This window comes from Hemicordylus capensis, chromosome 4 (assembly GCF_027244095.1).
Source record: "Hemicordylus capensis ecotype Gifberg chromosome 4, rHemCap1.1.pri, whole genome shotgun sequence".
Lineage (NCBI taxonomy): Eukaryota > Metazoa > Chordata > Lepidosauria > Squamata > Cordylidae > Hemicordylus > Hemicordylus capensis.
In genome coordinates, this window is record NC_069660.1 from 64,038,341 (window position 1) to 64,064,908 (window position 26,568).

General features: G+C 43.0%; 1 protein-coding gene across 2 annotated transcripts in view; it reads left to right on the top strand.

The window, feature by feature from the left end:
* The window catches only part of CD34 (CD34 molecule), a 64,116-nt gene extending 41,093 nt beyond the window's left edge, over positions 1 to 23,023 (top strand). The window contains exons 4-8 of one of the 2 annotated variants that reach the window (XM_053249385.1): positions 993 to 1,073; positions 12,025 to 12,160; positions 13,648 to 13,700; positions 17,800 to 17,964; positions 19,919 to 23,023. In XM_053249385.1, the coding sequence (XP_053105360.1) occupies positions 993 to 1,073; positions 12,025 to 12,160; positions 13,648 to 13,700; positions 17,800 to 17,964; positions 19,919 to 20,110 (627 nt within the window). In that variant the 3' untranslated portion in view covers positions 20,111 to 23,023. The remainder of the gene's footprint in view (positions 1 to 992; positions 1,074 to 12,024; positions 12,161 to 13,647; positions 13,701 to 17,799; positions 17,965 to 19,918) is intronic. The other variant, XM_053249386.1, reaches the window with a different exon arrangement.
* The last annotated feature ends 3,545 nt before the right edge of the window (positions 23,024 to 26,568 follow it).

Consider the following 26,568-nt stretch of genomic DNA (forward strand, 5'->3'; position numbering starts at 1 on the left):
GTGTGCACCTGCCTGCCTCCTTAAGATGGTGCATGTGGCGGCAGGATGGCAATGGGTGCAGCCGTGGAGTGTCATGGGCAGTGGTCTGGCAGCAAGTGATACCGTCCTCCTAACACCAGCCTGCCTACCTTCCAAATGAAAGAGATTGTGAGTGTGCAGAATAGCCCAAAATTGGGCGATCTCTTTCATTTGGGAGGTAGGCGGGCTTCAGTTAGGAGGATGGTATCACTTGCTGTCTGCCCTCTCTGATGGACCGCTGCCAATGCCAAAAAATAGATTTAACTAAACTCCCCTTCTCCCCCTTCTAACTTTAAAAGGGAACGGTAACCCTTGCCACTCTGGGGTGGTAAACCTTTGGCTGCCTACTGGCAGCAAAGACCTTAATATGCCCCTACTCAGAGGGAGTCAGCATGACACACCAACCAGTTATATGATTATTCACTTTCTCCTAGGGTAAAAGGGGGGGGGCAGCCTGTTAGGATTTGGACCAGGGAGATGCTCCAAATAAATGTGAAAGAATGAAGGGATAAAGGCTTGGTGGAATATTTCAGACTGCAGTAAAACAATGTTTGGCTTCAAATTCTCAGCCCTATCCATTATTTCTAATGGATGAATTTCCAGATCAGCAGCTTAGCTCTTTGGCTTTGCTTCCTTAACTTCCATTCATCCTATACTCATTAGTGTGCACTACCATGGGGATGCTCTTTGCATGATGGTAGCATATGGAGATATCCAATTAAGAGAGTACTTCCAGCACCACAGTATCTGCCTTAGCACTTGATTCAAAATAGGTTTGAATCCCCAGTCTGTGGAATGAGGTTGGGTCAGCAGGGCTGACACTAATAAAAGTAGGGCTGATTCAATTTTGTATCTATCTGGAACACCTCAGTGGGAATATAAAGCTTCCTTGTGGTTGAAAGTTTTCTAAACCTAGGCATGAAGAGCCATCCCCTCTTGGCATACTGACAGTGGTGTTTCATTTTGCCTTTTAGACAGACATCAAATGCATAAATATCAAGCAGATGTCCACCAGGAAAGTTATATGCTTGGAGCTCAATGAGACTTACTCATGTGTAAGTAACAACCATGCAGATGAAATCTGCACTAAGGAATTAACAATACTGGGCAGGTTCAAAAAGGCTTTTGGGAAGGGCCTGTTGTGGTAGATACTTTGGGAAAGGGAACTTAATAACCATGAGGGAAAGGGGGGTTATTTTTATTAAGAAAATAGATATATGGTTTTGCAACAACAACAACAAAAAGTGTCCATAGGAAAAGGAATAAGAAGATGCTTCCCTGTCCTGACGGGTCTCACAATCTAACAATAACTCAAGAGAGACACCAGTAACAGCTGTTGGGTGGGGGCATATGCTTGCTGTGCTGAATAGGAACAGTTGCTCTCCCCCAATGAAATATATGAGAGCCGCTACTTTAAAGATGGCTCCCTGTCAATTTAGCAGGGATAACTTGTTCATGTTCCATTGTTACATGCTTTTCATCTACTGTGGTCTTTGTTGTTAATCTTTGTTAATGTATAGTTATATCTTATAATGATTTGTCAGAAGTTAGTCTGAAAATTCCAAAGCCTGACTACTACTGAAATTCGACTTAGCCCTAATTAAATATATCAATGCTAGGGCTGATATTTATGTCAGTTTCCCTTATGTGAAAACCTATGGGCAGAAGTTTGGATTTAGCCTAGGCATAGCTCAGCTCATACTATGGCTGCATTCACACATAATGCATTGAATGGGCCAGAGGTTCCTCAAGTGTTACGTCCAGATGCAAGGAAATGCAGTTTGGAGAGGCAAAGAACCCAAGGTTTCAGATTTTTGCACTGGGATTCCCAGGCAGCCAAGTACAGGGGTTAGACCATAGCAATCTCACAGAGGGAATAACCCAGCCTCAAGGTCTCTCTCTAGAGTTTCACTCTTTGGGGAGGAGAGCTGGTCTTGTGGCAATGAGCATGAATTGTCCCCTTTGCAAAGCAGGTTCCACATTGGTTTGCATTGGATGGGTGGCTACATGTGAGTGCTTTAAGATGGCTACATGAGGCTACATGTGAACGCTGTAGTGGAAGCTAGTGGGATGGGGCTTAGTGGAAGAACATCAATTGTGCATGCTTGCATCCAGAAGGTTCCAGGTTCATTCCCTGGCATCTCCAGGTAGGGTATGGAGAGACTCCTGCTTGAAACCTTGGACAGCCACTGTGGATCAGTGTAGACAATACTGAGCTAGAGAGACCAATGGCCTGACTCATTATAAGGCAGCTTGCTATGCTCCTCTAGGGTCTCAGGGAGTCAGGCATAGGGATAGTCCTGTGCGAAGGCCACACAGAGAGTGACCCAAGAATTCTGGTTCCAAGGATGCCCAAGGAAGTCCAGTGCAGATCTCCTTGCAGCAGGCCCACAAAAGGATGCTCAAGGACAATAATTTCAGCTCAGTAGTTATTCAGGACCCTGCAGTCCATTGTTCCAGCTTGGGGCTCAGCTGCCCAGTGATTCGGCTTAGGCTAAAGGGCTTGAGTACACAACAGGTACTTAACTGAGCAGGCTCTGAAGCAGTAAGTGGGAGTTGGCATCACTAGACTCCCATAACAGCAGCAGCAAAGACATACATGTCTAGGGGACATGTTATAATGTTCTGTGCTCTGCAAAGTCCCAATGGCAGGGAAACTTTAGGTTTCAAAGTGGACAAAGCAGAAATTCCAGATATTGGAGAGGGTGTGGGTGTGGCATTGGCTACTTGGAGGGAGCACAGAACAAAAGAGTTCTATAATGCCAAATCTGCATAACTGACTTGGGGTACCTTGATGATTTAAAGGTTCTCTAGCTTCAAATACTCTTTACTGCTAAAGATCCTTTTGCTGTGTTGGGAATTAAGAATGCATAGGATTCAGTGTGGGGCACATCACTTTTGCTAGGTAGAAAACTGGTACAAGTACTAGTTTGGTTTTTGCACAACACTCTGCTTGATCCAAGCAGAGGCCAATTTCCTCTTGGCACTTCCTCTTGAAGTGACTGTTCATGCTCTGTTTCTATTGTGTTCTTTAGAAAGCCACAGTTTGCCGGGGAGGGGGGAGGAGAGGAGGAGGCTGTCTGCTAACAAGAAATCCCAAAGGTACTATTACAGTTGACACATTTTGTTTAGATTTATTTAGCAGGAGTTTGCATTATTTCAGGCTCACTTTGAGCTACTTTTAACATTTAGATCAATAGTCTCTACTATGATTTGTTGCTTTCTATGTTTAATGCTGTAAACTGCCCTGGGAGTTCTGTTGAAGATAAATAGTTACTTGCTATTTTTCAGTTGCAAACCTGGAGAGTAGCTGATTAAGTCCCAGTTATCTCTGTGGTGTGATAGTTGCCAGAAAAGGAACCTATACAAATAAACTGCTTTAGAAGCTTCTGGGGAACTGGCTGTGTTGGGGCTTTTGTAATAATATTTCCAGTTCCATCACACATTTTAGTTCACCTTTGTCTAGTAATTTATGCATTTACATGTCTTACTGATCAGCTACTTGTGAGGGAGAATTTTGAGTCAACCCCTTATTTAGCGGAGAAACCGGTTTGATGAGAAGAGAGCTCACAGAGGAGATCTGGAGACAACTGCTTAGGGTATAGAACAAGTGAAGTTTTATTTGAAAAAGTTATGAACTTGAATAGAAAGGTCTGCATCTTGTACTAGCTACCTCATATTGGAAGGAAGAAGGAAGAACAGAGAGAACAAATTAAAAAAGGAATATCCTAAGAATCACAAGAGACTTAGTGCGGAGATACGAGAACAAAGAAATAACAAGGGGACTGTCCTATACTCTCTACTTCTACTCCTAATGTCCCTAGTGGTCAATAGGAGGTATTGGTGTTGAGAGTTGATGCCTATGGAGTCACATCTCCAACAATCCTGACTTTGTACAATCCATTGTACAAGGGGGTGGAAGTGGCTTGAGCACCTGCATGCATGTAAACAGCTGTGATGGGGCAGCACCTCAGGGCAGCAGTATTTGGCAGTAAGGGTTCCATGCATGGACTTCCATTATTGGAAGAGCCCTTACCAATGCCTACACAGATTACTGCTACCCTATGGTGCAGCCCCATCACAGCTGTTTACAGCATCACAGCAGCGCACAGGCAGTGCTCAAGCGAACTGTGTCCTCTTGAAGCAGTATGTCAGCCACTATCTTTTCCCTAAGCCTGGCAACATGGTGCTGATACCGGTTATGCTTTCTAAATCATTCTGATCACAGACATCCTTCACAAGGCTGAATTTGTTTAGGCTAATGTTTAAGAATGCAGGTTCAAACATAGTGGTCAAATTGAGGATTAGCTGATCGCATGAAAATTAATGGTGAATTCTCTGCTCTTGAGGAATATGCACAACTAGATAGGTTAAGATGAGAATGACAGATCCTGATAATTTTATTGTATACAACCTTTACATACTTACTTGAGAGAAAGTCCCATGAACTCCAGGGCCAACATCCAGACTAACCACCTGCAGATGCACCATGTTTTTCATTGTGTGAGGGGGTTTTTTTTTGAGATCTCTCCTTCCCTTTGAAGAGCTCTCTCCTTCCCTTTAAAGCTGCTTGTGCCTCCCAAAACTATGTTTCTGCGGGTCCTGAGACATGGTTTTAGGAAGTTGCCAAAATTTTCCCCTTGCGTAATGAAAAAACCTGGTGATAGGTTAGTCTGGATGTTGGCCAGAGAGACTTACTTCCAAGTAAACATCCACATGCCCAAGCTACACATCTTATTGATTTTAGGGACTGACATGTCCCATAGCATAATGCAGGACCACCACACCGCTATGGTCCTCTAACACACACGATGCTGCTGCATGCAAAAGAGGGCTCTTTTGGTACAGATTACCCTTGTGTGATTGCAGGATGCATGCTATTTGCATTGGGAATAATGCAAGTTGTATGTGACCTGCAATTGTGTAGGGGTAAGCTGTACCAGAACAGCCCTCTTGCACAGAAGCATCACTGTGTGTGTTAAAGCCTTGCAGCAGTGTGGGTGGGTCTGCACCACCCACATTACATCATTGAACACATCAGCCAGTGCCTTTACATTCAAATCCATTGAACTTGTTTAGGGATAGCATTGTTTTTTAGTGGTCATCCTAATCTGATCATAAATAAAAATAGAGTTACCATGCGATTCTGTTCCGAATCCTCTCAATAATAAAAAATAAGTGGACTGAGCCAATCACAGCTAGCAAACCTCTATCTTCACTAATCTTTATGCAGTGGGGGATGGGATCTCTGCTTCTCACTTTGTCTCAGATGCTATTTCTGGGGAAACTGATAATTGTGTCTGAGCTGTGAGCAGATAAAATAGACTGAAGCACTTCTCCATTTTCCTGTTGGCTTTTCTCAGTAAACTGGTTTATATCTCTGTTCAGTACAAAGGAAACTCTGACATTCTCTTAAGTGTTCTTTCCACAGCAAAGGAAAAACTGCATAGGAGTGGTTTTTCCTCCAAGCTACCTAACTATAATGTCTGTGGGAACACTATGATTAGATTTTATTTTAAATTTTTCTCCTTCCAAGGCATAACGTGTTCTGTGATAGATAACATTCCTCATTCTGTAGTTTTCTTTAGTTATGTCATAGAGCCAAGATTTTATAGAAGTGGTTATAGTGGCTCACATTGTTCAGTGTTAAATGTGAGGAGCAAGAGCTGTGTGTATAGAAGAGGCTGCATTGGAACTCAGCCCAAACGTAGCCATCAGGGACATATTTCTGAAGTCAAAAAGTACTTTTGGAGGGAGAATAGAGCAGCACTCTTCCCTCCCCTCCATGCATGTTTCACTGCTCGGAAATGCTCTGGGCTGAGCTTTGCTGCATGACCTGATATTTAGAAAGCCCTAAACCTGATGCCTATTTGGGGTAAACTAGATCTTTTATATGCATATCCAGTAACAGACCACAGATTCATCTTTGTACTGCCTTCTCTACAAGGAAGGCTGAAGCATCTGAGGGTTTTTAGTTTAGGGGAAAAAAGACAACTAAGATAATGGAGCGGGACATGCTAGATATGAATGCATGGTGTAGAGAAAGTGGAGATGGAGAAAAACTAGAATTTAGCTTTACTGATGAAATTGATGGGCAATAGAATTGGAAAAGACAAAAGAAAGTATTTATTGACACAATACATAATTAATTGATGGAATTTGCTTTCACAAGGTTTGGCCACAAGCACAGATGGCTTTAAAGGGGAATTAAATGAATGGCTATTAGCCACAATGGCTAAATGGAACCTCCATGTTCAAAGGCAGTGTGGCATTGAATGTCAGTTGTGGAGACCAGCATTGGGGGTGCTCTGTTGCCTTCAAGCTTGCCTAAGGGCTCCCCAGAGTTTCTGATTGGTTATTGTTGGAAATAAGATGCTGCAATTGCTGGACCTTTGGTCTGATGATCTAGCAGGGCTCTTTTTATTTTCTCATCAGCTCTGAAGGACTTCAGCTCACCAGTATTACTGTTATATGCTTGTAACTTCTGGAAATTAAGCCAATAAATGTAAGGATGTTTATCACCTGACGGGGTGTGTGTGTGTGTGTGTGTGTGAGAGAGAGAGAGAGAGAGAGAGAGAGAGAGAGAGAGAGAGAGAGAGAGAGAGAGAAATATGACACCTCAGGTCAGACCTAGTGGCCATCACCACACCTCATCTTGTGGTAGTGAATTCCACATGCTTATTACACCATTGGTCTTTAACTCAAGCTAAGGGGTAGTCACAACCATATTTTGTATTTTTAAAAAATTAAGGGGAGGGAGGGAAAGAGGGAGGGAAAGCTGTTATGCAGCAGGAAGGCAGAAAGACCCTATCCTAGTAAATTTGTTATAAAGGGATACTAGAATAGCAATGGTGATGGCTCATGTCCAGATATTTTGGCAGGCTGCTCCCACAGCTACTCACGCACACACCACTGGCCTCTGCAGGGTCCCTCGTTCACCACTGCTGTTGCTGCTGGCCTCCCATTATACCACATCATAGCAGTATAATGGGAGGCTAGTGGGGGGGCAGGGAACAGCAGCAGTGAGTGTGGGGCTGCCGTGGAGGCCAGCGGCAGGTGGGTGGGGGGCAGGCAGGCGATGGTGGCAGTAAGTAGTGGGCCACCATGGAGACCAGTGATGGGTGAGTGCCGAGTGCAGAGCATATCACTCGGAGAAATTTGCCCCTGATTGTTTGGCTGCTAGGTGAGGATGTCTGAGTTCCCTTGGGTCCAATCTATGTCATTTGGTATACTGAAGCAACAACAGACATGAAAACAAAACATGTTGCTCATGTCATGGAATGTGTTTGAACCATATATCAGTGTCAACACCACCAGGCCTTGTGATTATTGCTGGGTCTAATTCTATTGAGTTCAACATAAGTTGCTGTTTGAAGTGACTGAAGCAGCTACTGGCAAGTATTTGTTGTTCAGTTCCTTTGATGGGCCAAATTCTAATAAAACTTTCCCATTAACCAAACTTATCTCAAAAAAACACTGTAATCTTCTGTTATGGATGCCACTTTTGTCCATGGCACGTACATATGCATGTTTTCTTGTTTTAGTTGGAGATTGAAATCTGGATACTGGACATGACCTGCAAAATAGGCAAAGAGCATTTGCCAGATGACTTAATCTCTTCAGAAACAGCTGTGTTTTCCATGTTGTAACCTCCAGTGGACACTTGGGAGCAATTTGATTGTTGTATATCAGGAATTATTTGCCACACCATGCTTAAAGCATGATGAGGATAAAACTAAATGTATCTTAAAAAGAGAGAATAATGAAAATCACAAAAGCATAAGTATTATATATATAAAATTAGTAACTCAGTTATATATAAAACTGTAATAGACAGACTGAATTGTTTCAACCAAGTCATCACTGGAAGTGAATGATTCAAATCTGATCTCTGTAGTTAAAATGCACTATGTGATCTCAAAGCCTCTGTGCCTGCTAACTGAGCAAAGAGGCGCCTTTTTAAAGTGGTGATTCTCTTATATTTAGTAGAGGGAGAGCAACTGGCCCTATCCACCCCCAGCACAGCCTCCCTCCAGTGGCTGTTGCTGGTTTCTGGCTTACGTTATTTTTTCAGATTGTGAATCCTTTGGGAACAGGACACCATCTTATTTATGTATTATTATTATTTTCTATGTAAACCGCTTTGAGAACTTTGGTTGAAGAGTGATATATAAATATTTGTTGTAGTAGTAGCTCCATATCTGCAATGTGGGCATAACAACACTGGCCTATCTTACAGGAGATTTGTAAGGATTACTGAGCTAATGTGTATATGGAGCACTTTGAACACTAATGTACTATAGCAAGTAGCAGTAACTGCTATTATTTAACTTGAACCATCTCTGTTCTATGTTTGGTGCAGCATAGAACTGAGACAGTTCCCACCAGAGTTTTATTCTACATTAGATGAATAAAAGTGAGGATGGGGTAGGAAGAGTCAGGTGACAGTGGAAGGAGCAGGTAAGCTGAGGCTAGGCTGGTTCTGGAAACAGCAGTGCACCCAGTTAATTTTGGAGCCTGGACCTAAAGGCCTTTGGAGGCCCCCACTCCCCTGCAAATTAAACATCATCATGCTCCACTGGCTGACCACACCACCTGGGACAGACCAAAGAGGATTTGGGGGGCCCCAGGGGCTGTGGAGGCCCTGGGCTTTGGCCCCGAAGTCCAAAGGTAAGAGCGCCTCTGCCTGGAAATGCTTTGGTTAAACACCACACCCACCCCATTCCTGCCGCCATGGTTGCTTCCACTCCGATGCCGCTGATCTGTTGGCTAACAGCCACGCAGGCAATTTATTTCCCAAGGGCGTAACTGTTTGAGATATATGTGAAAAGACTTTCAAGCATTTTAACAACAGATTCAACAGTGAACTGTGACATTCTCTGATGATGGGTTGCAGTCCCTGACACAGGGAGCACCACGACAGGGCATGTTGCAAGAAGAGAAAAGGGAAGGCCTACAGTAGACGCCGAATTGAAAGAGAGACAAAAAGGGGGAAGATGAAGGAGGATGTATAGTTAGGGGCCAAGAGATGGAGAGTTGCTTTAATTTGGTGAGGAAGGGGCATGGCAGAGTAATGGTTTAAGGAGCAGGTTATCCCGATGACAGGCATGAAATATTAGTTAAGCAATTTACGAGGGTAAATACAGCAGAGAAGACATTCCAGTAAAGAAAATGGCTTTCCCCATCAATACAGTGATCTGACTTGCACAATGGTCTGCACCACACTGTTTCATCCGTTCCAGCATCACTTTCACATAATCCATTCATTCTCTGTGCATTTTGCAAAATTCTGCTCTACTCTATTGGCAATGGGATGAAAAGACTATGAACCACTGAATTTTGATTGTTGCTGACATCCAGATTAATGAATTCTGCATGCACACTACAGTGGAGAGGTGATTTCTTTGGATCACCCTCCATAGCTGACTTTGATTCCCAAAAACATATCCCTGAAGGTTGCACAGCCCACAGAGACATACTTTTAAGAGTCACAGTTGGAGAAAGAGGGAAGGGCAGATTAACGAAAATCTCACCCCCATCGTACATGCTGCATGTTTGCTACATGTGCGCGTCGTTAATTGATGTTGTCCTGTGTTTTCTTAATATTCGCCACTTTCCCCTAATAATCTTTTTGGAGTCCCCAGAGGGGCCTGACTGATAAGCAAAAGGGGCTGTTCAAGCAGGCAAATGTGTTGGGCTGCCACTGAATCCATGACTGATCTTCAGTCTTTCTGAGCCACCACCAAGCCTGCCTGTCCTGGAACATTGTGTGACTTAAGAATGTATATTTTAGCTCTGTTTTAGTAGAGACTCCAAAAATGTTTATGTATTGAAGTCCAGAGACTTCATCATGTTTGACCCACAGATTGACCAAGAGGAGGAAAAAGCTGTAACATCCTGACTCCCCTTTCCCCCGTCTCCTCCCACCCAAAAGTCAACAATTGTTTGAGAAAAGAGGGATCGTTTTATTTAAGTCTCCGTGTGGGAAGATTCTATCCCTTGTGAAACCTGTGATCAAAATGCTATCTGAAATACTCGAGGCATTTCCTAAACAGGAAGACCAAATGTTCCTGTGTTGTTTCCTTCATCTCCTGCCTGGTGACAACACAAAAGGAGATGAAGCTTATGATTTCACACCAGTGAGGGCTGTCTTGGCTTCTTTCTCTTTTCATTTCTTACAAAGGATTCTCCTAAGTAGGATTAACTTGATCAGTATAAAATACTATTGATCTATAATGCTTAGCATCTTAAAATCAAACTTTGGAAAATAATTATTTTCAGTTAATATTCACAGATATATTTTTGATAAATGCTCAGGTCACATTCAGTGTTCCCTCTAACAGGGATTCCCAGATGTTGTTGACTACAACTCCCATAATCCCCAAGCAAAAGCCATTGCAGCTGGGGATTTTGGGAGTTGTAGTCAGCAACATCTGGGAATCCATTAGAGGTAACACTGGCCACATTCCTTTTTACTTGTTTATCCCCCCCCCCCAAAAAAATTATCATTGAGAGAGAAAATAAAAATGTCCAAAATGTATCTCTAGGCTTGTGCTGTGTTTTTTTAACAGCTAGGAGCATGTTCATCCACTGTAACTGCAAGTGGGCAAACTAAGAGTTCTACTAATATAGTAAAAGATGATCCAGAACCTGGTCCTCCTCACTTGGTATGATCCAAAACTGCAGCTCTGCCTTCATTTGCCATAACGACCCACAATATGTCTGCTATCTTGGCAAAGAGGCACCTTTTAATGTGGTGATTCTCTTTATTTAGCAGGGGGAGAATAACTGGCCCTATCCACCCCCAGCACAGTACCTCCAGTGACTGTTGCTGGTGTCTATCTTATGTTTCTTTTAGATTGTGAGCCCTTTGGGAACAGGAATCCATCTTATGTATTATTTCTCTGTGTAAACTGTCCTGAGCCATTTTTGGAAGGGTGGTATAGAAATCGAATTATTATTTCTTGTTTACACAGTCAGACAGGTGTTATTGACTGGTTTGTTTTATCCAGACATCGAGTCCTTCCCAAGGACCTGGGATGGCTGAATTTTATTGTCAATTGTTATAGATATCGTCGCAGAATATAGGCTGTTCCCAGTAAAGTTGCTTTTTGTAATTGGTTGATGGTGATTTCTGTGGCCCCTGTGGTGCTGAGGTGCTCTTCAAGGTCTTTTGGCCAATCACCAATTACCACTGGGATTATTTTTCTGCCACAGCCTTTCAATTTCAGTTTGTAGATCTTTGTATTTTGTTATTTTTTCCTATTTCTTTTTCTTCTATTCTGCTAGCCCCTGGTATTGCTATGTCGATTATTTTAACTTGTTTTTCTTTCTTCTCAACTACAGTTATATCATTATTATTATTATTATTATTATTGCCATGCGCGCACACGCACGCACACACATCAATGCACCATCATATAAAGACAATTTTGACAATTTTTAATAAGCACTTGAAAATCCACCTCTTCACCCAAGCTTTTTCAGCTTTCTTAAAAAAATTAATCTGTTTTTGACATTTAGATTGCCTAAATTGTGTTAAGATTTTTGTGTATGTTTTTACTTGTTTTATGTTATTGTTAACCACCCAGAGATGGAAGTTTAGGCAGTGTACAAATTTGATAAATAAATTAATATGACCAAATAGATGCCTGAGATGGATTGTACCATTGAGCTGGAATTGCAGTCAGTTTCTGTGGTGGTCACGAAGCCACATGGCCTGCGTGGTGAACTAAACTGCTCTCTCTTGCTCTTGATTGGTTCCTTAGGAAATCCTCTTAAATTCCTATGGGTCCCATACCCCTATTCATGCATTCCTGTGGTCAAGGAAGAGCCACAAGTTCCTGGTACTGTGAGAAAGCATTGCACCCTGGCCTTTACCTTGGAAAGATTTTGAGCACTACAGAAGCCAATCATAATCTACTGATATTTGTATAATATGAATGCTGAAAAGAAAGTTGACTTGATGCCTGTTTTAAAAACTATTTCTCTTCTGACCTTTTGCAGGATCAGTTTAAGAATGGGAAAGGAGCACACTTAAAAAGGGCAGTTTGCAGAGAGAACCAAACTTCATGCTACATCACACTGGCGAAATCCGATGTGAAACAAAATTGCATATTGTTGGTTACAGTTAATGGGGAAGGTCAGTTGAGCCTATTTATGTAGTTCTTACAATGAACAAGTTATGGTTTTATTGATTTTTTGAACGCATGACAGAAGGTGGCTGACATACAGTGCAGCATCCCATGGATTCAAGTGCGCATGCTACTTCTGTGCATGCTACTTCTGAGCCACTGAACGGTCCATGCTTGTGAAACCCATTAGTGTAAATATACACTGAATCACTGCAAGGATCATGGGACTCTTCCATGCCTCTTAAAGAGTGCGTCATTACTTCTGCATTGCTGCTTCCATTATCTTCTGTGGAAGTAGCAATGAGCAGTGGGGACACACTCTTTAGGAGGCATGAAATAGCTCCATGTCTGTTATGTGGTTTGGAATCAGTGTTCCAAGAGCAAGCACTGCTCTTAGATCCATGGAGCACTGCACTGTGTCAGCCAATGAATGGTTTTCAGTGATTGGGATTTATTTTCCCTGTGTGATTTTGGTCTACATTTCTCACTTCTCACGCACACATTTCTCATTTCTCACGCACACACATGCACAGGTAGCAATGTAGAAATTTGAACACTAAATGTATTGCATAGAGAGAACAGATTCTGTGAACCAAAATTCTTCCAGAATATGTTGCCTTTCCTCATTAATTGCTGCAACTTCCAAGTGGCATGATCTGTTTCTTAAAACATAAGATCTTACCAAAACAAGGCACTGAAATTCCTTCAGTCATGACTATATCCCACCTAGTGCCTAACATTTGATACAAATATCCCAGCATTAAACTAAAACGGTGTGTAACAGGTATGTGAGTGATGGCTCTGAATGTTGTGAGCAAACTGCTTCTTTGCCTGACAGCCTGTTCCCATTTTTATTCCTTGCAAATGCACTTATGGTTCACCATGTGTTGAACTGCAGTGTTTTCCCCCCCTTAAATGAAGATTATAGGCATTTTTTATTTAGTTGAGTCACTTTGTAATGTGGATGCAAACTTTATAATGAGTCAGAATGCTCATTATAAATGCCACTTGTTCATGAACAATGATCAGGTGCTCTTTTAAAAAAATGTGGGCTAGTTTGGATGCTACAGTCCCTGTGCACACAATTAGGATGCATCAAGAATGCACCTATTGGAAAGTCCTTTGCAGATGTCCTAATGCCCTCCTGGCATACCTCTTTATCCAAATACTACGTGTCTGGGGCACATGTAAAGGGACTATTTGGATGAACAACCCCACCTGATGCAATAAAGGGATGTACCAGGATACTGTCATTATGCCCCCTGCAGAAGTTCCAACAGACACTTTTTGGCATGCCCTCATCCTAACTTTATGGGCAGATATGGTATCCTCCATATCAGCCCTGTGAAAGAGACTCAGAAGTGATTTAAACTGCATATATGAAGATTCTTGATATCCTCACAGCTTCTTCTAGTTTTATAGTAACAAATACTAATAAAGATGGACACTAATTTTGTCATGTAATTAATAAAAAAATTTGTTTTGGAAATGACAGATGGAGGTACGTACAGTAAGATCCTTCAAGAAAAGAGGACCGCTTTGGACAAGGTAATAAGTTAGGGGTAGTTACAGGTGGCAATTGGATTAAATGTACTAAGAAATCACAGCTTCCAAAGTATTTTAAAAGCTGAATAAAATGCTTCGAGTGCTAGTCTATAGATCTGAGGAGTTTTGTTTTTCCCCAAGGAATTGAAAATATTTCAATATTTCAATTGTAAACAAATTGAAACCAATTTTTCTTAATACTTTTTAATTCAGACTGCTGTTATATGAAGTCCTCCACAACTAAATCCTAATTAACCTTGTTTACTATTTTAAAAGATGGACTATACTGATTTTCATTTCCTCTCCTGATATAAGTAAAAGAGAATTTATTACGGTCAAACTGATGACTATAAGGCTTCTGGATTTGAGGGTGGGGTGCCATCTGAAGCATACTAAAGACAAAAGTCTTGTAGCCAGTGATAAGACTTGTCCTCCATGAATTTATCTAAGCCCTTCTTAAAGCCATCCAGGCTGGTGGCTGTCACCACATCTTGTGGCAGAGAAATCCATATAAGAAGTATGGCCTTCTCTGTGACCCATGCCTCTATCTTTCAACCCCCAGTAGTGCAGACCCCCACTTAGGGCTGGACTTCAGCACTAACATAACGGATGTGTTAGGAGGACAGGGTCTATCATTGGCTACTAGTTTGGTGGCTATAGGCCACCTCCAGCCTTGGAGACAAGATGCCTCTAAATACCAGTTGCAGGGGAGCAACAGCAAGGGAGAAGGCATGCCCTCATCTTTTGCCTGTGGGCTTCTTAGAGGCATCTGGTGGGCCACTGTGTAAAACAAGATGCTGGACTGGATAGGCCTTGGGCCTGATACAGCAGGGCCGTCCTTATGATGGCCATCTGAGTATCAAAGGTGTTGTCTGGGATGTCCCTGCGGATCATGTTTTCCAGGAGATACTGCTAAATCGTAGAGAATTGATCCAGGAGGATACTGATCCAGGAGGTACTGCTGAACCACAGAGATTCAGCAGTATGTTTCCAATGTTACTGCATGCTTTTGGAGTGCAAGGAGTGCTCTGGAATCTTAGCCCTCTTACACAACTGCTTAAGCACAAGAGGATATGGGAGCTGTGTGAAGGAGGCTGCTGTGTGCTCACAGACCCGACTTACATGGTGCTTCATTAGTCAGAATATGTCGATAAGTTTAAGACTAAGATGATAGATGCTTCTGGAATTTTTATCCACATTTCTCTCCCCCATCCATCCTTGAAAAAGAAATTGAATCTTGGACTAAATAACTCAGCATATTTATTTATTTTATTTTTATCTATTGTTAGATTTTTATACCTCCTTTCATTCAAACAATCTCAAGGCTGTTTACAAAACATTTAAACAACAGGGAATAGTTACACAATAAATATTAAATTGGAATATAAAAATACTAATCTAATTAAAAGTTTTAAAACATACACAATGAGTCCATAAAATACAGAGCAGCAGCAACAAAAACATGCCTATAAAAGCCTGGGTAAGAAGCCAAGATTTCACTTGCTTTCTAAAAACTGTGATGGAGACTGAGGAGCAGATACTCACCAGGAGAGCATTCCAAAGTCTAGAGGCAATAACTGAGAAGGCCCTGTCCGGTGTGCATGAGCCTTCCTCCAGGCGCGGAGCATGACTGCCAGCGGCCCGTGTCAGATGTGGGGGTGTGGTCTGGCTCCCAAATGGAGCCCTGCAGCTCTGTTCAGGAGTTGGCAGTCAGGCCAGCACTGCATTTGCAAAGCCAGCCATTTAACTACCAAAGGGGCCACTCGGCCCCTTCGGGAGCTAGAGTGGGGCTGCGCTGTGTTCGCAGTGCAGCCAGGAGCAGCTTTCCCCTGCCTTTAGGCAGGGAAGCCGCTCCTGTCTGTGCTGCAAACACAGCGCCAGCCATTTAACTCCCGAAGGGGCTGCTTGTGAGCTAAACCAGTACCCCCATGTCTGACGTCAGACATGGGGTGGGGTGGGGCTATGAGGCATGGCCCCTGATTGGGCGTGGCCCGGGTTCTTTGAACCCGTTCACCCAATGGTGGCTCCGCACCCTGCCTTCCTCATTGTTGGCATGCGGAGCACAGCCTCCTGAAATGACAATGTCAAGCAGACAGGAACCCTTGGGAGCAGGCAGTCCCTCAGATATCCAGGGTCCAAACCATTAAGGGCTTTAAAGGTCAAAAACAGCACCTTGAACTGGACACAGAAACAAACTGGAAGCCAATGCAGCTCTTTCAAAATGGTTGTAATATCATCCGAGAGGGCAGCTCCAGATAAAATACTAGCTGCCACATTTTGCAGTAGCTGCAGCCCCATGTAGAACATGTTACAGTAATTCAGCATGATGTGACTAAGGCATGGGTAACTGTGGCCAGATCTGCCTTCTCAAGAAAGGGACACAGCTGGCACACTACCCGAAGCTGTGCAAAGGCACCCCTGGCCACCACCTCCACCTAAGCTTCCAAAAGCAGAGCCAGGTCCAGCAATACCTACAAGTGGCACACTTTCTCTTTCAAGGGGAGTGCAACCCCATCCAGAACCAGTCAAATCCCCTCATCCCAATTGGCTCTCATACTGACCAACAGCACCTCCGTCTTGACTGGATTCAGTCTCAGTTTATTAGCCTACATCCAACTCATCATTGCCTCCAGCCCACAACTCAGGACATCCACTGCCTCCCTAGGATCCGGTGATAAGAAGAGATAGAGCTGAATGTCACCTGCATATTGCTGACAACTCAGTCCAAGTCCCTGGATGATATCTCCCAGTGGTTTCATGTAGCATGGGGAGACAAAACTGAACCCTGAGGGATCCCTCAGGCCAATGGCCAAGAAGCCGAGCAGTGGTCCCCCAGCACCACCTTATGGACCCTCCCCTGGAAGAAAGGACTGAAGCCACTCCAAAACAGTACCTCCAATTCCTATACTTAAGAGGCAGTCCAGAAGGATACCATAGTCATGGTCCAGCAGAACCAACAGGGATGCACTCCCATTATCAAGCTCCCAATGTAGGTCATCCACTAGAGGGACCAAGGCAGTTTCATTCCCATATACAGGATGGAAGCCAAATTGAAAGGGGTCTAGATAATCCGTATCATGCAAGATCCTCTGCAGCCAGGACGCCATCATATGTTCTATCACATTGCCAAAAAGGGGAAGGTTAAAAACAGGTCTATGGCCGTACAGTTTGAGAGGATTAAGTTTAATAATGGTCTTTCCATTGCCTCATTGAGGGACAGTGGTATCTTGCTCTCCCTTAAAGAAGCATTGTTTATAGCCTCCCTGGAAGATTTTATTAGCCATGAAGGGCAAGGGTCAAGAGCTCACAATGTTGCCCACACACTGCCCAGGATCTTGTCCGCATCCTCAGACTGCACTAATGGAAAAGAATCCAACACAATAGGATCAGGTGGTACCCGAGCCACAAGTCCTGGTTCTGCCAAAACCCTGGAGTCCAAATCAGCACAGATGAGAGTGACTTTATCTGCAAAGTGACATGCAAACTGATCACAACAGACTTCAGATGGCTTCTCCCCCATTACCTGGTGGGTGTGGAGCAATGCCTTTGCTACATGGAACAGCTCTACTGGTTTGCACTAAGGATGTGCATGGAACGCCATTTGTGAGCTTGGAACAGAATGCAAATGCCCAGGATGTTCTGTTGGAACAACTGCAGAGGCCATAAAAGTGCCATTTTGGCACAAATTGTGATTGGAATGCTTGGATTGGAAATGAAGATTGGAATGCTTGGAACATTCCAACTCAGAATGGGGTTGTTCTATTCTAAGCTCAGAACACTCAAAACAGCTCATTCCAAGTTCTGAGCTCAGAATGTTCTGCACATCCCTAGCAGTGTTCCTTGTAACAGGGGACCCCAGATGTTGGTAACTACAACTCCCAGGATCTCCAACAAAAGGCCACTGCAGCTAGGGATGCTGGGAGTTGTAGTTAACAACATCTGGGAATTCCTGTTACAGAGAAGACTCATCCCTAGTCTGCACTGAGCGGATGCAATGGAAGTGGAGAAAAAACATTGAATGTAGTACAGTACAGGTAGTACGGTACGGGAATGTACTGTTTCCTGTTTGTTACATTGTTGGCTCTGCTTTGTATCATTCCAGGTAGGAATAAAACCTCATGAACAAGAAGACATTAGGAGTCACCAGGACTTCTCCCGGAAGACAGTTATTGCTGTGGTCACCGCTGGTCTGCTGCTATCATCTCTGGGATTGGCTGGATACTTCTTTAAGAAACGACAGAGCTGGAGCCCCAGGGGAGAGAGGCTGGTTAGTGCTTATAGCTGGCAAAACAAGTAGAAAGCTCACAACATTCAACAGGAGTGTAAAGTTGAGAATGCCAGAAACTTTCTAGAAACTCCCTACTGTTTTAGACTTCCTTTCACTATTAACAATCTCTGTTCATGTGTTTTGGAATAGGTGGATCTCTTTCTCAAGAGCTGGTGGCTGATACCCTTGACAATGTTATTTTTCTTTTAAAGATCACATCCGGAGCGTGGGAAGAGCTAGAAAGCTTTGCCTGCTTGTGCAACAGTGTACATGTAGAGGGACTGGGGGGAATTGTGTGTGGACCCACATTGCATCTGCAGTCCTCCTTTATGTGTGGATTTCATTAATTAGGATGGTAGCCAGTTAGTTTACTTTTTCATAACCTTCTGTCTAACCGTGAATGCATGTTTTAACTCAGTCAAACTACAAAGACTGAGGAACCTATGATTCTTTCAGGGACAGCCACACTACATCACAGTTTGGGAATGAATGAGAAATACTCTCTCTATCCCCCTTCCAATATTATAGGTTTCATAACTCTTCATTTAGGAAAACTACATTTCACTATTATTGCCAATTCCAATACTTATTTTTGGTCAGTAAGAATCTACAAACCACAGATGCTGTTCAAGAGGGGACTACATTTCCCTCCACATCATTACACTTGAAATCCATATATCATCTCCTTGCCTTTCTGCTGTACTGTAGGTGGGTCCTTACCCTTCAAATAACAAATTATGCCAATAAAAGAAAGGAAGAAAGATAAATATTTTCTTTGACACATTTGTTGCCTTCCAGTTTCTGTTTGTCCGCTCTTTATGGTTGGTTGCATCTTTCGGAAAACCTCCGACATATCAGTTAGGCCTAATTGCCGCTACAGATGTGCTAGCTGTTTAATATTTTGAGATGTTCAAAGATTGCTACACAAACCCAGCAGACTGAGGGCTGAGTTGCACACATTTTTGAATGCAACAAAACCCTGTTCGCCATCTTGTTTAAGGAAACGCTGCTTCATGGTGGATGGTGCTGAAGCCTTTCCCCACTTGTCATTTTTTTATTCCCTTCCCCAAGCCATTTCTACCCCTCTGGAAAGTACCTCCAGCAAAGAAATCTTCCACAGAGATATGACAGCAATTGAATGTCCCTAATTTTCCATAAATGGCAGGAGGGGAATCTTGAACTAGTTAGACCATGAACTTTATGGACAGGCAGTTTGTGTGAAATGACTTTTCTTGATAATGATTACAGATGGTGCAGTCCACTAAGACTTTCTGCCTATTTCTTTACTTACTGTCAGACCTTCTGTATTCAGGGGCACAAGTGTCCTCCTACCTGAACAAAGACAACATCACACATGATGAATACCCTACACCATCTCACATTCATGAACCTGACCCTGGAGGGGGGATTACGACACCCTTTCTATATACTATAAACCCCTGACTTGTTGGGTATCAATGCCGTCACAAATTGAATGGGCTGCAGTTCCATTCGTCTGGAAGCTGCTTGACCTGGACTGCAGATAAAGGAACATCTCCAAATGTTTATCCACTTTTTTCACTTCACTCAAACAGATTACACAAAGGATTACATAAAGGGGGTTGAAAGCCAATACATTTTCATTTGAAGGTCAAACAAACATTTTGCGCTCTGATGTGTTAAATCCCTTGAAAGCCTCAAATAAGACTCCATGTCTTAGTAAGTTCTTATAGCTCTTGGCAGCCTTGAGAACATAGTTCTCCCATACTGCACATAAAGTGAGGTAATATCATCACTCACTTTAGACACCAAGCCTAGGCTCATGTATTGTTGTGCATGAAGCATGTGGTGGGACAAGGCTCCAAAGCCAGTCTCCTCCTGTTTTCTTTGCCTATGTGGAATCTAAACCAGTTGTTACCCATTTTGCACCCTTGCCTAATTCTGTATTCTCTTTATTATTTTTGCCCCCCTTTAGGGCGAAGATCCATATTGCACCGAAAATGATAGTCATAGCAACACTGTGATTTCCGTGGCTTCTCATGAACAGTCCAACCTGCAGGATAAACCTAACCTCAATGGAGGGGCTCAGGAAAATGGCACTGGCCAGCCAGCCTCGAAAAATGGACACTCAGCCAGGCCCCATGTTGTTGCTGACACTGAACTGTGAAATGTCTTGTGGGCAAAAGTCTTGCTAATGTGGCTTGAAAGAGCAGAGTGGAAAGCTAGAGGAGTTAGGTTGCTAAGAGTATCATAAATGGAAACATTATCCTTTTATCTTTACAATGATCTCATAAAATCCCATTCTAAAGCATCCCTTTCCTAAGAGCTGGCACAGGTGCTACCTGTGTACAAGCTTTTGTTTCCTTAGCAAGCTGCTTCAGTGGGATTTCATATCAGATTGAGCATGCCCTTAATATCTTTTTGCTCTTTCTGTTTCAGACCAAAATGAGATGTGACTGGCAACAACCAATCCAGAGAAAGGAGAAGGATGTTGTCTGAAAATATAGAGTAGATCTATCATTGTTAGAAAATCACCCAAACAGTTCCAGTGCTGCTTAAGAGAAAGGAGGACATTTTAGCCATAAAAGTTAGCATATGTTAAAGAACAATGGGGCGTTCCACCACTTAAATCAGTGTGATTTTAAGTGTTGATTCACATTACCAGTTTTACAAAGTAAAGTCAACAGAAATGAATCAGTTTTGTGAATACTCCAACACATGGGCATAATATGATCTGGTTCAACCTGCATTTTGAATTTTTCAAGATGTGGAGAATTGACATCTGGGTGCATGCTGGGTTACCATACTAAAATAACTAAAAAAATTAACCGCATAATTAAAAAAGAGAGAGTCATGGGTGTCCGTCCTTAGGAAATCCAGTACTTTTATTGCTTTCATTGGGCCATGTTGGGTTTCACTAGTCATTCCCACACCCTACTGAGAAATCCTTCCTCTGTCTCTTTGCTTTTTATGGCCCTCTGTAACCCATGACAAGCCTTCAGAACTTGTGATTCACTACACAGAAGAAACTCTTTATTGGACTTGCTTCCCAGCAGAAATGCAGGTGATTCAGTCAAGGTGATTCCACTAGAAAAATATTAATTCATGGACAGAGAGCTTTCCTAACTAACATGCTCTAGCCCTGTATATCAGTTGTGCCTCCCTGCCCCCAAATAATAGAATGTTGTTTCTCCACTTTGTGCTTATTATTTCCCCTGCTCCCTACAATGTCCAATACCATCCTGGGCTTTGTTGACTATGTAAATTTTGTGTGTGGGAGGGCAGGGGGTTGTTGATGTTGAATACAATGCAAAGATGCAGCCAGGCTTTGAAATGTATTATCTTTGTTTTGCCCAATCAGTATGAACAAAGTTCTGTTTTACATTTATATCTATGAACCATCATTAGGAATAATATAGGAAGTTTTAGTATGAATTAGACTACTTTATTTACTCTTGGACAATGGCAGCACCAGATAGATGTGAGATAATGTATCCAACATCTAGTGACTGACTTTGGGTTGTGCAGCCCTCAGAGACATATTCCTGGAAACCAAAGAGCACTTTTGGAGGGAGGGGAGAGCAGCAAAAATTGCTCCTCCTCCCCCTGCATGAAAGCTCTGTTGCTTGACAAGCCTTCAGCTAAGGGCTTAGCTCCTGCTCTGCCTTCTAACACTGTGTTGGATGTCAGCCACTGACTAATTACTGTGATCCGTAGACTGAAGTTCTGTACTTTTCATTTGATCATGTGTATATATGTGCTGATTGCTTCAAGGCTAATGTTTCCCCCCATTGGTTGGTTCATATCTCCCTTGGGATACTGGAGAGAGGATCCACCAAAAACAGAGGACAAAAGAATGTTTTATACTACAGAGTAACCAGTCTTTTATGAACATAAATTCTATGTCTAATAGTTAATGCAAGAGGCAAAAATAGATAGGCAAACTTTAACGTCACTATATGTTAATGCTGAAGAAACTGCTGCTGTTGAGTCAAAAGGATGTAAAATGAGCAAGAGCATCCTACAGCCTTTCCATCTAAGCAAAAGTACAACAAGATGAGGATGGTGGAAAGGCCTTATCCTTAGAACAATTGCAGCATGTTACAGGCTTCTCATTTTAAACTCTCATTTCTTCATAATGGCAAGTGTCTACCAGGTAGCACTACAATAGTTCAGTATATAAGAATACTTAAAAGTGAAAGGAAACTGTTCTTTGCTCTTAGGGCACACGGAAAGGCTATTTAGCTAGTTCTTCAAAATCTGCATTTCATTGCCTTTGTGTAATTACTCACAGAAAGATAGCTTAAGGTAATAGGGGGCTAAATTTTTTAAGCCGGCAGAGATGGCCTTTAAAAGAAGATATATAGCTGTCCCAAATTATTAACAATGTAAACATATTTGTCACAGCCAGGTCCTGTCCAAATGCTGGTGTGGAAGAAGAAGTAGAAGCCCATTTAATAGATTAATATAGGTACACTGATACGTTTAGATTTCAGACTAAAGGTTTACTTATATGGTACTGAGGAATTAGACGGTCTCTGGAAACATGCCTGAGCAAATAATTGTTGAAATATTAACTTTAAAATATATATATTTCTTCAACACACAAAGTGGAACACACAAATTACAATATCTTTTGTCACACATCTAATTTAATTTCCTAAATACTACAGTATTAAGGATGACAAAATGCAGTTCACACTAGCGAACCTGTGAAATCCAATTCCCAAGACAGATAGGTGTAACTGGCAGTTATGCCACAGTACAAAATCAGACCACACCTGCAATCTATGTAGAGAAAATAAACATTAGACTTCTTAAACAGGAACCACTGGAGGAAATGAAAGCCACATAATACTGGAATGCTGGTTATTCTTGGACTCAATGGTTGCCAAAAGATTTTTTTCCCTCTTCAGTGTCCGCTATCTCAAGAGGATTGGTTGCTTAAAAACAACTAAGATGTCCATTAAACAAAGCCTGTCCTCTGCCTCCAGAGGAAATGAATGAGCATTGCAATGAGACATTCACAAAGTTATCTCAATTGATTTTGGTCTGGGCTCAAATAAAATAAGCAAAAAGATTCAGTGTTAAGATTCATATTTGGATTTTAATTTATTTGACGGAACCCTGCTGTCTGCCGGAGCCTGGTGGAGTGGGGGTGGGGACGGGGACGGAACTATCCTGCGTACAGTCTTGTGTATTTTGTACTGCACCAACTGTTAAAGGAGAAGTTTGGGCCCTGGAATTTGCTTTGGACATTCAAGGTTAAAATCCCAGCTACTCTTGTTACTTACATATGTGATAAGACCCAAATGTTCCCTGTGTTGCTATAAGAAGATAAACACTACTGGCTTTGTAATCCCAGCAGACTGCAAGTATAAATTCATACGGGACAGCCACAGGCCAGGCTGTTTTGTGACTGCTGACCAGCACACTCAGAAATCTCTATGTTTATAATAATACTTAGCATTTGTTGAGTGTGTTTTTTAGGGTTCGGTGCACTTCATACACCATCCTATAATCCTTATAACAATCCCATTAGATAGGTAAGTATTATTAACTCCATTTTGCTGATTGCAGACATGGGAAGAACAACTGAGGCTGAGAGGTAATGGGTTGCTTAAGGCCTCCTAGTGAGTTCACATCAGAGGCAAGATTTGACCCAGGACTTCCTGATTCATAGTTCAGTATCTTAGCCATTGCACAAGGGTGTAGCTATAACTGAGCAGATGAGTTCAAAGAATCTGAGTCTCCCAGCTCCTGAGGGCCCCTCAGCTCTTCCCCTCCCAATTTTCTTCATTATCTCCCTCACTCCAAGGAGCCGCTGAGGAGACGGGTGAACACGGGCCCCCTTTCCCCTAGCTACACCCCTGCCACAGCACATCAGATTTTGCACTCAGACCAAACTGCAAGTTTTTGAGCACAGGTGACAGAGTGCCAAATATCAGTGCATGAGATTATTGGGCATTCTCCATTATTTATTTATTTATTTGATTTCTATTTGCAGTTTCAGCTATTTGTGGTTTGGCTACATATACCCAGTTTCCATTATTGTGGGAGTGAATTTCAGCTATTTACGGTTCCTATGTGCTCATTTCACACTTCTGGTGGCATTTCCGGATTGGAGGCACTTCTGGAGGCAGTGTTGAACCATGGTGGGATTTTATTTTATTTTATTGGTGAAATTTGGAGGGGCATACTGGAGTGGGGAAGGCATACTGGTGTGGGGGGCATACTGAAGGAGCTTGAGAGGTGCAATGGCTAGGATACAGTGCTGTACTCCTGTTATTTCTGGGTCCCCACCTGGGTGGTGGTGGTTATTTTTAGCAGTTTTCAATATCCTGAGCAACCTGACCCATAGGCGCAAGGTTTTAATTATTGCGGTTTTGGCATTAATGGTAATAGCCAAAAACATAGAACATAGGTACATATGAATCTGTCATATACTCAGTTAGACCATTGGTCTATCTAGCTCAGTATTGTCTGCACAGATTGGCAGTGGCTTCTCCAGGATTGCAGGCAGGAATCTCTTTCAGCCCTATCTTGGAGAAGCCAGGGAGGGAACTTGAAACCGTCTGCTCTTTCCCAGAGCAGCTCCATCCCCTGAGGGGAATATCTTACAGTGTCACATGTGGTCTCCCATTCATATGCAACCCTGTTAGCTAATGGGACAAGTCATGCTTGCTACCACAAGAACATAATCCCCGCAATAATCAAGGGCATCCTGTATATGTGATATTCAGCAGTCACATGGCCACCTTGGCCTGTGGCAGCACAGCTAAAAATTGGCACACAGCTGAGAGGATTGTCTAAAAACTACAAGCGGCCATCATGGCCCTAAGTCCTGACTTGGCTCAGGGCCCCTTCTCACATCCTGTTGGTGGTTTGGGAGTACCTGCTCCTATTTGTGCTATTAAGGTCACATAACAAGGTCCAGCCCAAATAAGAGAAACTTATGCTGGGGCTCCTCCTCATACCAACATTACCACTCTGGGAAATTGGGTCTATGCTAGGGAATGAGCTGTGGGCTTTCCACACATGCCCCAGACTTCCAGCTCCTGCATGTAATGTAAAAGAAGGCCTAACACTAGAGAAGATTGTAAACAGGGGCGTACCATACATTAGGCATGGGGAGACAATTGTCTCCTGGCCCGGCTGCCTCAAAGGGACCCCTAAGCCTGGCCAGTCTCCCATGGCACAGGCAGTGCACGCACTCACCCCACGGCGCCTGCCTGCCATGATGACTGTAGCGGCCGCAGGCTACACAATGGCCAGCACCACCTCGGCAGGCCACAGCCTGGACGGCGATGGGGGAAGTTTTCCCTTGCCTTCAAAAGGCAAAGCTGCACCTGTGCCTCTTTCTCTTCTGTCCATCTGGGCAGGGGGCGGGGCAGGTCAGCAGTTGCAAGCCTATCTCCCTCCTGCCATGTGCCATGAACATCAGGAGACGAATACAGCAGGTACGTAGGGAGCTAGGTAGCGGCGCTGACTTGAACGATGGAGAGGAGACAAGGAGTAGTGGGAGTGGGAGAAGAAGCACCATAGAGTAGCAACAGCCTCTCCCCAACGACCGCTGGGGTAGGGACTCCTGTTCGCCATTAAATCCACTGCTTTGGAGCTGCTCTCTTCCCCTCCTCCTATTGTTGCTGTGTGTTCCCTTCCCTTCTTTCAATTTCTCTCTCCTTCCTCTTCGGTGTGTGTGTGTGTGTGTGTGTGTGTGTGTAAATTGGGGGTTCCTGCATTTCTGTTTGGGCTCTCTGTCCCTCCTTTGCAACTGCTTCCTCAGCGATTTAGAACACCCTGATTTAGAACGTGTGTGTGTGTGTGTGTGTGTGTGTGTGTGTGTGTGTGTGTATGTTCTAAATCATTTTCTCCCCCTGCGTTTCTGCTTGGGCTCTCTCTCTCTCTCCTTTGCAATTGCTCCATCAGGAGGGACAGAGCCCAAGCAGAAACACAGGAAAAACCCCAATTTAGAACGTGTGTGTGTGTGTGTGTGTGTGTGTGTGTGTGTGTGTGTGTGTTCTAAATCATGTTTCTCCCCTGCCTTGCGTTTCTGCTTTGGCTCTGGATTAAGTTCTGGATGGTGATGTGGGATATGATAGTATATGGGTGGTGGTGAGATGTCATAGTTGGGATATGTGCAATTATTAAAGTTCTCATTGATATTGTTGTATTAGTTGGTCCTGCTCCTTGTAACTGTAGTTGGGATAGTAGGCAGAGACATGGTGCCAGGTGAAGGAGAGGAAGGCAGCGAGGGGCCCATTTTAAAATCTCATCTCCGGGCCCACTCCAACCTTGGTACACCCCTGATTGTAAATAACTGTGTTATACAATTTAGTGGCTCATCCTTGGTGTATGCACATAGGGCAAAGAAGGATGAATTCATTTTGCAGTTGGTGGCTGGAAAAGCTGGAAAGTGGAACTCAGTTTGGGTTTCATTCAATCATTTGTTTCCATGCAAATAAAGTCAAAATACAGATTTGTATCAAAGGCAACATAAATAAAAGCTTTTATATATGACATAGACAAATGAGGCCTCGTGCTTTTTGATTGCAGAGGAAATGACTATTACAAATATTTATATACCACTTTTCAACAAAAATGCTCAAAGTGGTTTACATGGGA